The sequence below is a fragment of the Anolis carolinensis genome, chromosome 1, assembly GCF_035594765.1.
Source record: "Anolis carolinensis isolate JA03-04 chromosome 1, rAnoCar3.1.pri, whole genome shotgun sequence".
In the NCBI taxonomy this organism is placed as follows: Eukaryota; Metazoa; Chordata; class Lepidosauria; order Squamata; family Dactyloidae; genus Anolis; species Anolis carolinensis.
In genome coordinates, this window is record NC_085841.1 from 13,295,326 (window position 1) to 13,308,804 (window position 13,479).

At 41.2% G+C, this 13,479-nt stretch overlaps 1 protein-coding gene across 6 annotated transcripts in view; it reads left to right on the forward strand.

The window, feature by feature from the left end:
• The window catches only part of rtn4 (reticulon 4), a 91,633-nt gene that overhangs the window by 44,680 nt on the left and 33,474 nt on the right, over positions 1 to 13,479 (forward strand). Inside the window, exon 1 of one of the 6 annotated variants that reach the window (XM_062968847.1) lies at positions 8,537 to 8,737. The exons of the other annotated variants lie outside the window; for them this stretch is intronic. Coding sequence (XP_062824917.1) covers positions 8,704 to 8,737 — 34 coding nt within the window. The 5' untranslated portion in view covers positions 8,537 to 8,703. Of the gene's footprint in view, positions 1 to 8,536; positions 8,738 to 13,479 lie in introns of those variants that run through there. 6 annotated transcript variants of the gene reach the window in all.

Here is a 13,479-nt window from a genome sequence, read left to right on the forward strand (position 1 = left end):
TGGAATTCTTAGCTGAACTTTTAGTAGACTTTACTTTTGTTTCCTTTGAGAGTGATATTAAATGACTTGGTCATGATCGTCTCTTCCTGTCCAGTTGCACTTTCGCATCAACATTAAATGTATTCCCACTTGTATTCACCTATGCACCCTCATGAATTTATGTCCGTTATTTTTTGGCCTAAAGTTAAAAAATTAGCCATTTCTTTGGGACCCTATAGATATTTTTGAGTTGAGCGATGTGGTTTTTCATAAGCCTGCTTTAATTCTGCAGTAAAGTGTGGCTTAGCTACTCTGCACCATTCAAAACCTATTCTGCCAAAATCTTGCTTTTATTTGAATAGTCAAAGATAGGCACTTCCGCTGCCTTAATGCAGTCCTATCCTTTGGGAAGATCAGAGAGAAGTAAAGTAGAGTACGGGTGCCACCTGGTGTTTATACACTGAATAATTATCTCACATTTTGAAACACTGGGAAAATATGAAGCTGTAAACCGAGGTTGGTTTACTAGCCTTGAATTCCCTTCTTATTTTGGAAATACTTAGCTCTGGTGACTATATTTTGGACAATATGCAGTTAACACCATAACTTATAATATTAAGGCATCTTTGGCACACTGATTTTATTTACTGAAAGCTGGGTATGGCGAATGGTTTTTTTTCAAACAATATACAATAGGGAGTATTTTCTTCAACTGGTCAGAATTGCAGGGATTACTGTTTCTTCTGCCACCATTTATGTATTCAGGAGTTTCTTTTCCTTTAATATTGGGACTTTGAGAGAGAGAGGTGACACTTTGAGAGAGGAGAAACGATAACTGTTTATTTGTAACTTGTGAGGTAAATAAGCATAATGGTTTCAGTAATATTATATAATGCAGATGCTTAGTAGTTACAATAAAGGCTTATGGTTTTTATTTATTTATTTACATCACTTTTACCCAGCCTTTCTCCCCAAGGGGACTCAAAGCGGCTTACAATAAGTAGGCAAAAATTAAATGCTTAAAATTCAATGCCTTTCTCTTCAGAAGATGTTAATTATAAACTGGTTTCTGCGTGGCTCTGTTCCTTTGCAGTTATTTTTTGGAAGAGCCTGAAAACTTGGCTCTTCCAACAGGCTTTCGGCGACTGATTTCCTTAGTTTGAGATTGCCCTGTTTGTCCATTCTATTTTTATAGCATTTTTACTCCTTGCCGTATATAGTCTTTAGGTGTATGCCTCCTCCAGCACCTTAATGGGATAATAGTCCCTGGTACCTACCTCTTTCCTAATCTGTACTGTATAAAACTATTTGCACTTTTCTGGCCCACTACCCTATTTAGGAGCCAACCCAGGTTTTTATCAAAGTTTGCTTATTGTTTATTGGTATATGTGACTTTATTTGTTTATGATTTGTTTTTATTGCTGAGTTTTATATTGCTTATTGCCTGGGCTTGGCCCCATGTAAGCCGCCCCGAGTCCCCTCGGGGAGATGGGGTGGGGTATAAATAATAATAATAATAATAATAATAATAATTATTATTATTATTAGGAAACATAAACAGGACAATTTACCTTTCAATTTCCCCAGGATTTAAACAGCAATTCCTTAGGCAATTACCATATCGTCTTTAGCCTTTCGCTTCTTAAAGGATCTTAACTATATACCCTCAAAGAGGCTGACTTTTAATACATAGTTCCCTTATCCAAAACTAACATGGCCATACAGACTGGAAAACACACAACAACCCTTTATTCTTATATCCCACCCCATCTCCCTGAAGGGACTTGGGGCAGCTTACATGGGGACCAAGCCCAGTGGAACAAAAATTAAAATACAATACCATAAAATACATGTACATTGAAAAACATAACCACATAAAAACATGTAAACCATCATTACATAAACTCAAAAGCAACTGCGAATCAGTTTGGCACCGTTTATTTCTGTAAATCCAATAGTTTTACTAGAAGAGCAATGTAACTACCAAAAATGCCATCAAGGAAAAATAACATGGAAAAGGGCTTTGTGAAATACATTTGAGTGCTCTTTGCCTGATATGAAATATGCATAAATATATATTGTTCTGTTTTCTCCGTTTTGGATTGTGTTAGTGGCTGAAGAAGCAAATGGGCAATTCCAAATTTTAGATTGGTTTACTTCACATTACAGAATTGAATTTTTTAATCCTATTTTTTTTGCTTCTCCCATTTTGACAGGTAAAATCAATTGAAGACTGCTTTTTTTTCCGTTCACTTGGAGATGCAGTCCTCAATTACTGTTCAGTCCTCCTGATTATTGATTTTTGGATTCATTGTCAATTCTCTCTTTCTCCTTCTTTGTATAGAACATCTGATATAATGATTTGTAACCATATGTCATATTGTGACATATGCAAGAAGAGAACAGTACAAACAACCAATTTCAAATATTTTACAATTAGCTTTGTTTGCAAGGAGTGTATCTCAATGTGGAAAGTCTCTGGCCTTATGGTCACACGTGGTCATCAGCTGCTCTCCTGTGGTTCTTGGCCTAATTTCAAAAACCCTGTGCATGGGATTATTTTAATTCTCTGCAGACCGGTCAGTCCCTTTCCCAACATCCCATTAAATTTGGAGATGCAAAGAGAGAAACTCGTGGAGTTGGAAGAGACCACAAGGGCCATCCAGTTCAACCCCCTGCCATGCAAGAGCATGCAGTCGTTTACTTTTAGTCCTGAAAAGTCTATTAGTTGTTGATTCAACTTAGCCTACAACTAGCATGTGATCACTTTGGAATCAAGTCTGAGGAAATGTGGCCTGTCAACTATAGAAGGGTGTCCATCCCAGCCAGGTATTACGTTTATTATTATTTATTTACAGCATTTATATTCCGCCCTTCTCATCCCGAAGGGGACTCAGGGCGGATCACATTACACATATAGGCAAACATTCAATGCCTTTTTAAACATAGGACAAAGACAAACAACATAGCTCCGAGCGGGCCTCGAACTCATGACCTCCTTGTCAGAGTGATTGATTGCAGTTAATTGCAGCTGGTTTGCTCTCCCGTCTGCGCCACAGCCCCGGGCTACGTTACCTGTGATGGGATTGAAAAGGAACATTCCACTGATAGAGCTGCTTTTTGGCAATGGCATTTGGAGTGGAAAATTACCCTGTAGTCCCTCATCTTAAACAGGACAGTATTGGTGCTTCAGGTAGGAGGATCTTTTCAGTGTGCCAGTAGACATCATTGTTGTTGTTATCTATCCTGCCTTATCTGAGCCAATGTAGTGTAATACTTTCAGAGCTAGACTTCTTCCCTAGAGAACAAGGTCCAAAACCCCATTCAGCCATGGAAACCCATTGTATGGCTAGGCAAGTCATGCTTGATCAGCCTCAAAGCCACTTCCCCTGAACATATCTCGCCAAGGAGGCCCCATGATTGGTTTGCCTTTGGTTTTTCATAAGCAGCAAGCAACAACAACTTGTAAAATACATAGAGCGGACATCTTCCTAGTATGAATCATAGATTCAAGGAGTTGTCGAGACCACAGGGGTTATCCAGTCCAACCTGCTGCCATACAGGAACATAAAATCAAAGCACCCCCAACAGATGGCCATCCACTTAATATTAAGTTCATATCTCATTAATATGCTACAGGTGTTTGATCCAATAACATTTTCATCAGGGTGGGCGATTTGTAGGAAATCTTTAAAGCAGGTATGGGCAAACTTCAGCCTTCCAGGTGTTTTGGACTTCAACTCCCACAATTCCTAACTGCCTGCCGGCTGTTAGGAATTGTGGGAATTGAAGTCCAAAACACCCGGATGGCCGAAGTTTGCCCAAGCTTGCTGTAAAGCTCTATTTTTAGTCATAGGTCAGAACTCAAACAATTGGACAAATAGACCCACAGACTTAGAGGGACTTTAACTTTGTTTGTTCCCTATGCCACTTCTCAAAGGCCAGTTATAAAATCAATATGTGATACAGCTTTCCATTCAGAGAGAATAAGAGAGATTAAGTCAAAATCTACTGTACTGGCACAGGCTCACTTGTGTGACGCTAAGCAGCTCTTTGAATCCTAGTTAATTGTGAATAGGCTGTAGACTTTGTTCAATAGACCTAGATAATAACTACCAACAAATTTGTTTCATGGTTAGTTCAGGAACATATAGGAGTTGTATTTTATCTATCAATGAACTGAGGGGTTTCTTCTAGTATGTTCTCATGGCTCTCAAAACTAATTCTGTGTATTACTTTTGAAACTGCTTAAGCTCTTACTTCTGAGGGGCAGGCCCTTTAGATTCTGCATGATGGTGAAAAGAAAGGGCTTTGAATTTGTAGTATATCTGATGTACATCTAAATTCGGTTTATTCAAATTTAAATTAATTCTTAAGTTTGTGGGGAATGGGATAGAGTCGTGAAAACTGAATTTGGATTCTGCAGCAAATGCTAAAGGTTTGATTGCTTTATTAAATTGCATTTGTGCAGACAAATTCTGAGAAAGTAGAAATGGCAAGTAGTGTTTCTGTTCATATGTGTGCGTTTTGAAGAGACACAGGCGAGCACACAATTCATATGTGCTTAGTTCTGAATATTGATAAGCTCGCTAAAACATGCCTAACCGCTTTTCCTTTTTGAGGTGGAGGATTCTTATCCTTTCGATATTATTTCTACCTGTAGTGCTTTTCTGTTAAAGATGCACTGTATTCATTGTAACTGGGGCTAGTCTCCCACCTAGTGACCAAGAATGCATCTGCACTGTAGAATTGATGCAGTTTGATGTCACTTTAACCGCCATGGCACAGTGCTATGGAAACAGGCCCGGGCTGTGGCACAGGCTGGAGAGCAAGCCAGTTGCAACCAGCTGCAATGAATCACTCTGACCAGGAGGTCATGAGTTCGAGGCCCGCTAGGAGCCTATGTTTGTTTGTCTTTGTTCTATATTAAAAGGCATTGAATGTTTGCCTATATGTGTAATGTGATCCGCCCTGAGTCCCCTTCGGGGTGAGAAGGGCGGAATATAAATGCTGTAAATAAATAAATCATGGAAGCTGTAGTTTTACAAGGCCTTTAGTCTTCTCTGCCAAAGAGTGCAGATGCCTTACCAAGCCAGTAGTGGTATTCCATAGCAATGAGACAAGGGCAGTTAAAGCGATATCATACTGCATTAATCCTGCAATGTGTTAGGCACCCCTGGTGCACAGGAGTACATTTATAATGTAGAATTAATGCAGTTTGACACCACCCTAACTGACATAGTTCAGTGCTATGGAATTAAGGGACTTGCAGTTTGAACCACCACTCCAAGGATTCCATAGCATTGAGCCATGGAGTCAAACTGCATAAATGTGGATGTAGCCCAGGACTTTGGTGGTGACCAAAATTCAATTGCAGACATGCAGCCCTCCCCTCAAAGCCTTAGTGGCTTAGCAGAACTGCTAGATCTTATGCCCAGTCTTCACACTTTGATGAGGCAGAAAATTAGCATTTCCATCTAACAGAATAAAGTGTGAACAAGGACTAGTTCTGCAAACCCTATAAACTACTTTTCTCAGCATACATAAATGCAGCATTGTTGTCTTGTCACCTTTCCAGGCCTTTCCCCTGCAATCGGGAGGACTAGACGATGGTGCTCCAGTTCTGAATCATTTGGATGCCTTTCTAAATTGCTGGAGCAATGCCATGCACTGTGATGCAGCACTGGCATTGCTGCACTGGCGTTGCTATTACTGGGTGCCTTTTGGTGCCAAATTGGAAATTTATGGGGTCGTTTCATTGAGAGGCATACAAGCCTATATGGTGTCACTGGAACTGTTCACCACCAGCACACGGCCGCTGCAAATCCCTCTTACAGTGAGTTAAGTGTTTACAGGGCAATTGCAGCCTATGCTTTTAAACCAGGCATGGGTGAACGTTAGGCTGTTAGGAATTGTGGGAGTTGAAGTCCAAAACACCTGGAGGACTGATGTTTGCCCATGCCTGGTTTAAACACTGCACACAGAAAGTTGCCATGAGTGCAATTAGATTCTGTTTGGTTTTATCTTCCCTAAATATGGCTTGCCAGGTATATTGCACCTGAAAGTCTACCCTTTCAAAGTAGCTATTTAGTACTATAAAACAAACTTGGAGACTTTTTGAATAATTGGAAACAATTCATGGAATTTTTGAACAGCAAAAAAATTAACAAGATAATCTGGGTAGGGTTATTTGTAATTTTAATAGGATTATATAGTTGAATCTGTAATGGTGGAGAATATCTTTTTTACTTTTCTTTACAGTCACGATTAAGGGATCAGAGCCCTACTATGTGTTCATTATATGTCTTCCCCCCTGCTTTCTATTTTCTCTCAGAATAATACTACTTTTACTGTAAATAGGTTGCATTAATAAATCATAATGATAGAAAAATGAATCGAGACACTGAAAACTGTCTGCAAAGTTAAAGATGTGCAAAGGGCAAAGGCTGATATTATGCGGTGCTTAAGTATTAATGAAAACCTAGTTAAAAAGTCACTGGTTCATATCTCAGCTATGAACTCTCTTGGCCTCCTCTATAACCATATTATAGATTGAGCACCCCTCATCTAGAAATATTATGAAATTCAAAATTGTCCACATGGGTGGTTGACAGAGTGGCAGTTTTGGTTTGTGATAGTTCAATTTACACCAACAGTTTCATGCAGAAAATTATTAAAAATATTGTGTATAAAATTACCTCTGGGAATGCGTACAAAGTGTATATGAAACATAAATGAGTTTCGTGTTTAGACTTGGTTCCCATCTCCAAGATAGAATAATGAAGTTGGAAGAGACCACATGGGCTATCTAGTCCAACCACCTGCATTTTAATCCCAGGCATTTCAGATAATGGATTTTGAACCTGTATTTGCCAGCATGTATGCTTCAAATATTTTTTCCAGAATATAGTGTTGTTGTTTAATGGGGGTTGGTCTGTCTTTGCCTGGAATTATACTGTGTCCACTTCTGGACATCACAATTCAAGAAGGATATGCACAAGATAGAATGTTTCCTGAGAAAGTCTGGAAGCCATGAATCCCTTTGAGGAGCAGCTTAGGGGCTGGGGCTGTTTAGTCTGGAGAAGAGGTTAAGAATAACAATGTTTAAATATTTGAGAGGATGTCATATTGAGGTAGAAGGAAGCTTGTTTTCTTCTGTTCCAGAGACTAGGACATAGAGTAGCGTTTCTCAACCTGGGGGTCGGGACCCCTGAGGGGGTCGCGGGTGGGGGGCTTCAGAGGGGTTGATGAAGACTGTCATGGTCTTAGGCAACCCCTTTGGCAGAGAAGGCTGAAGATCTCTCCACCTTCCTTTGGACCAATTGGTGCGGTTCAGGGGGCTCTTTGGATGTAGGTGAACTGTTAATTCCAGCAACTACAACTCCCAAATGTCAGAGTCCATTTTCCCCAAACTCCACCAGTGTTCACATTTGGGCATATTGAGTATTCGTGCCAAGTTTAGTCCAGACCATCGTTGTTTGAGTCCACGGTGTTTTCTGGATATAGGTGAACTACAACTCCTAAACTCAAGGTCAATGCCCACCCAACCCTTCCAGAATTTTCTGTTGTCACGAGAGTTCTGTGTGCCTAGTTTGGCTCCATTCCATCACTGGTGGATTTCAGAATCCTCTTTGATTGTAGGAGAACTATAAATCCCAGCAACTACAACTCCCAAATGGCAAAATCATCCCCTCCCTAACCCCACCAGTATTCAAATTTGGGCGTATTGGGTATTTGTGCCAAATTTGGTCCAGTGATTGAAAATACATCCTCCATATCAGATATTTACATTATGATTCATAACAGTAGCAAAATTACAGTTATGAAGTAGCAACAAAAATAATTTTATGGTTGGGGGTCATCACTACATGAGGAACTACAATTAACTGCAATGAATCAATCTGACCAGGAGGTCATGAGTTCGAGCCCCGCTCGGAGCCTATGTTTGTTTGTCTTTGTTCTATGTTAAAAGGCATTGAATGTTTGCCTATATGTGTAATGTGATCCACCCTGAGTCCCCTTCGGGGTGAGAAGGGCGGAATATAAATGCTGTAAATAATAATAATAAATAACTGTATTAAGGTGTCATGGCATTAGGAAGGTTGAGAACCATTGACATAGAGCAATGGATTCAAATTGCAGGAAAAGAAGTTCCACCTGAACACGAGAAGGAACTGAAGATAAGACAATGGAGTATGCTGCCTTGAGGTGTGGTGGAATGTCTGGAGATTTTTAAGGCTGGATGTCCGTCTGTCAGGAGCGCTTTGATTGGTGTTCTTGCTTGGACTGGATGGCCATTGGGACCTCTTCCAACTCCTTGCATTCCATAGCATTCCAGCAAAGATGTTGGGCTGCTTGTAGCATGAAAAAAAGTGAACGCTGTGTATGTGTGTGAATTCTGTGTTGCCTGGTTGGTCTCTCCCCCTTTCAGACTGGTTTTGATACCAGCAGCCATCGGTCGGTTGGTCGGCAGAGTAAGCAGATTGAAGGGAGGAATTGGTAGCCTAGTTACAGCTTGCACTGCGTCAGTCACTCCGCACCCAAAAGGCGGTCAGGTGACCGAAGTCCTGCAGTCGCTGTGCAGCAGGCGAGAGACTGCAGACCTCTACCGGGGGAAGCCTGATGTTTCATCTCCCGGCCGCTCTATTTCTCCAACTGCAGCCTTTCCATTGGTATGCATAATTGATAATCCCAGCTGGAGGGGCAGATCCATTGTGAAGAGAGATGGACAGTCAGCTGAGCAATTGGAAGGATAAGGGTATTTGCAGTTTTATTGCTTTTTAAACCAAGTTTTTATGGATGCCATGAATTGTCCCCCTTTCCCTTGGTATTGAATGTTGTCGCAAGCAAGGCTTTGGTTTGTTTAAAGGGAGGGAGTGAGAGATAATGGTGAATGCATTGGAGGGGAAGGAGGAAAGATTCATTTAGAAGATGCCTAAATATGGGGGAGAAACGGGTGGGGAAGGAAAGCTTTCCTGATGCTGCAAATGTTTCAGTGGATTAAGCCCTGCCATCTGACCGCACAGAACAGCTTGTCTTTGGTATGCCCTGGTTGTACAAATGTCACAGCCAGCCTCCATTTAGCTGATGGCCTGGCTGTGAAAGAGGGTCACTTGCTTATTTTTTTTTTAATAAGTTAACGAAATGCAATATATCAGACTAATGGACTTCAGCTTCTGGAATGCAATGCAGCCTTGCAGTCTTGCTTGCAAAATATAGGTAAAAGTTCAGAATCACAGTTCAGTCGCTTTACTTTTGCAGCCTTTCCCCCTTTCTTCACTTTGCCAGGCTATTTTTAGAGGGTCATCTTAATGCTTGTTATCTGGGGTCTCCTTGATTTACAAAACTGCCTGTCTAGCTTGAATAGCGGTCAGCCTGGCCTTGCCAAACAAAAGGAGGCCAGGAGAAATAAGTAGCTCAGAAATTAGATCTCCAACCTTTATGTTTTCAGCTCCTGCCCCTTTTGAAAATCTCTGTGTTGTGCAAAAGGTTTTAAACTCATGCCTTAGAGCTTTAAGCTTTAGCTTGTACTAGCAGGACAAAAAGTGGTGTATTTTCCCTAGGTTTTCATCAGTACATCCCAAACAGTGAGAGTTGGGGGTGTGGTGCTATTTGGGAGACTCAGCCAAGCTGATACACAAACCGTAGCTTTGCCATCATGTGTTTCAAAAACACGCGGACCTTAACGTTGTTTTGGAAATGTGCTTCAATTATATGTTTGACTCTATTGTTTGATGTTTCTTGTTCACAGCTATTGATGCATGTGAAGCTGCCTCACCAAGTCAAACCATTGGTCCTTCTAGCTCAGGCATGGGCAAAGTTTGGCTCTCCAGGTGTTTTGGACTGCAACTCCCACCATTCCTAACAGCCTCAGGCCCCTTCCTTTTCCCCCTCAGCTGCTTAAGCGGCTGAGGGGGAAAAGGAAAGGGCCTGAGGCTGTTAGGAATGGTGGGAGTTGCAGTCCAAAACACCCGGAGGGCTAAAGTTTGCTCATGCCTGAGCTAGCTCACCATTGGCAGTGGCTCTTTATTTCAGATTTCTGATAATTGCCAAATTTTTTGGGGAGTATGACTGTTGGAAAAACGTGCCTGTCTTGGTGAAGTGCAAAATAGTAAATGAGGGTTATTTATGTGGTGAATGAAATGCACCATACTAATTGGGTTGTGGCTCTTGTTTTCATTCAAAAGAAGGAAGGCACTCGCCAAAAGACCTCTCCAGATGGTGGATTTCTTTGTTGCGAATGGCACCCACAAAACACATGGAGCTTGAGCTGATCCTTGGTCCAAACAACAGGTGTGATATTCCTAAATTCAACAGGATGAACCTACCTTTGGAAAGGGATTGGTGCACAAAGTCAATGTGTGGATTTGTACATACACACTTTGTGCAAATCAAATTTCTAGTTTGATGTTAGATCTTACAAGTTGCCATTTTGCACATGGCTGCCATTTTGTGCAAAGAGCACACCAGGCCTTAGAAATCTCTTTGGTGGACTGAATATGGAAGGCCACAAGGTCCCTTGGTTATTTCTTTCAAAAATAGCGTGCCTCAAGAATTGCAGCTCAGTTGTGCTCGAACAAGAAGGGGCAAAGTCTGCAAAATGGATTAGCGAAGGGCCCTCCTGCAAATACAGAAACAAAAGCTGCAATCCTTCTCCACACACTTCCTCATAAGAAAGCCTTGTGGGGATTAGTGGGATTTACTTAGCAGCTGTATGTACAAGATGGAAATCAGTCCTTTAAGAACTCAGGGTTCCCTCACGCTCCAAAAAAGAAAGAAAAAGCATAGTGGTCGGAAATTTGAAAGGTTTGCACTTTCTAGTCGTAAGTGTTATAACTCTAAAATGTCTGTGTGTGCATTTGGATGGATGGATAGATTAGATGCCCTGGTGAACCTGAAACTGCTTCATGGTCAATGAAGAAAGGATTTTGATTTCTTTGGTACCAGTGGGGCCTTGGTTGAGAAAATATTAAAAATTGTGGACACATTGATGTGGATCAGGGATGCCATGTTTCCAAACTAGCGTATATTTTATGCCAGTGTGCCAGATTCTCCAACTGTGTTTTATTTTGCTTCAGGTTTGGGTTTTGATGGTCGGTAGGAAACATCTGCAGGACATTCAGGGAAGTCATGCTACCCCTCTATTCTTCTTTGACTAGACCACACCTGGAATACTGTGTCCAATTCTGGGCACCGCAATTGAAGGGAGATGTTGACAAGCTGGAATGTGTCCAGAGGAGGGTGACTAAAATGATCAAGGGTCTGGAGAACAAGCCCTACGAGGAGCGGCTTAAAAAGCTGGGCATGTTTAGCCTGCAGAAAAGAGGGCTGAGAGGAGACATGATGAAGGCCATGGATCAAAATGTGTGGGGAAGTCAGAGGGAGGAAGGAGCAAGCTTGTTTTCTGCTGTCCTGGAGACTAGGACGTGGAACAATGGCTTCAAACTACAGGAGATTCCACCCAAACATTAGGAAGAACTTCCTAACTGTGAGAGCTGTTCAGCAGTGGAACTCTCTGCCCCAGAGTGTGCTGGAGGCTCCTTCTTTGGAGGCTTTTAAGCAGAGGCTGAATGGCCATATGTTGGGGTGCTTTGAATGCGATTTTCCTGCTTTTTGGCAGGGGGTTGGACTGGATGGCCCACAAGGTCTCTTCCAACTCTATGATTCTATTCTTCTATGGGTTCCACCAAGTCAGAGTCCTTGGTGAGGACCATATTCCTGTTCTTATCTTGGCAAGAAATATTCCATGCATCCATTAGTATTTCCATGTTATGTGAATGGAAGGAGTTTCCCACTCATGGGAGAATGGGAATATTCACAGCCTGCAAACCCATATTCTGTAGGGGCCGAAACAGAGGTAACTTTAATTGGTTGTTTTTTATTTATTTACTATCAAGTTGATTTTAAGGTGTGGTGACCCTATATATGACTGATTATGAAGAAGCCCTGTTACTAACAGCCTGACCCAGTTCTTGTGAACTTAAGGACATTGCTCCCTTGATTGAGTCAGTCCACCCATTGTATGGCCTCCTTTTTTACAATTGCCTGCTACTTTACTGAGCGTTATCATGTTTACAGATGAGTTCCATAGTCTCCTGATATGTCCAAAGTGCAAGAGCCTCAGTTTAGTCATCTTAGCATCTAGTGGCACTTCATTGTACATATTTATAATTTGATAGAACAGGCACCCACAAAGCATCCTGAGTTGCATATACTAGGCTAACCTACCAGTTAAGATTTACCAGCTGAAAATCTCTCTGACGCTGCTATTTGCCTTGGAAAGTATGTCAAATAATGATGGGTTAAACAAATTGTGGCATTACAGATGTTGGTAGACAGCAGCTCCCACCATCTTTATCCAGCGTGAAGAAAGGTGAGAGAACAGTACAGCATCATCTGGACAGCCATATGTTTCCTTACCTGCCCTAATGCATCCCTGTCTCTGCAAAGTTGGTCCACAACATATTAGCTTTTCATGGGTAAGGTCCCAAGTATTCAAAGTTCATGTTTTAAGTATGTTCAGCCATGCATGTGGAAGCTAAGAAGTTCCTTTCTCTGAAGCTCTGGAGAGTTCCTTCCTGTGAGATGGTGAAACCTGTTGAATCATAATATAATAAACAGCTTAAGAGGTATACAGAATGTGGTCATAAAAATAACAATAAAAGACGTGTAGTCCTTCAATCTGTGCACTTCACTCCATTGCAGTACTGGCATAGGAAGGTCATTGATGGCTATCAGTTCTTATCCACCAAGCCTTTCAAATTTCCAAACACCGTTGTAATTGTGGTATCATTGGTCGCCTTTTCTCTCCCTTCACCCTTATTTGAAATGCCAACCATTTGAAAAAAAAATTCATCTTGTATTTGGAGCATGCATTTCAGATAGTTTTATCTTTGTATTATCTTTGTTATCTTATTTGGAGCTGGAGATTTCTTATGCCTTACTGTCCCCAGTGTGTAATTTCAGAGTCCATCAGTTGTTGACAAAGTTGTTTGAAAGATGGGGCAAAGGTAGGGTTTGTAGTTTGTAAGAATGTGTGTGCACATTCTTAGCTGAGAAGCCTTATCGGATTAGTTCGGTCTTCTGATTCTGCAGGACATCTTTCCTCATTCAAAACTTAAGTGAACATTGTGTGGTGTATAATTGCAATGGATTCTGGGAGAAATGTCTTCCTTCTTCTGCGGGGAGAGTATGGTACCCTTTCCTGGATTTTCCCCTCTATGAGACTATATAGGTTGGAATTTGCAGACAGTGCACAAGTGATTTGCCTTAATAAATATATGACGTGGTTTGTTGGCATTTTCCAAAAACATTTCCAAGAACATTGCTAAGTCATTGGGCTACATACATAATCTTTGCCTAAAAAGGGTTGCCTTGAGTCCCAGTTTTGGGAGAAACTAGAGGTGTAAATAAAGATACCTTTCTTTATGAGTACCTGTCAGACAACAGAAAATTGGAGCAAATTTGTTCATCAGAATAATGGTTCATCTAACATTTGGG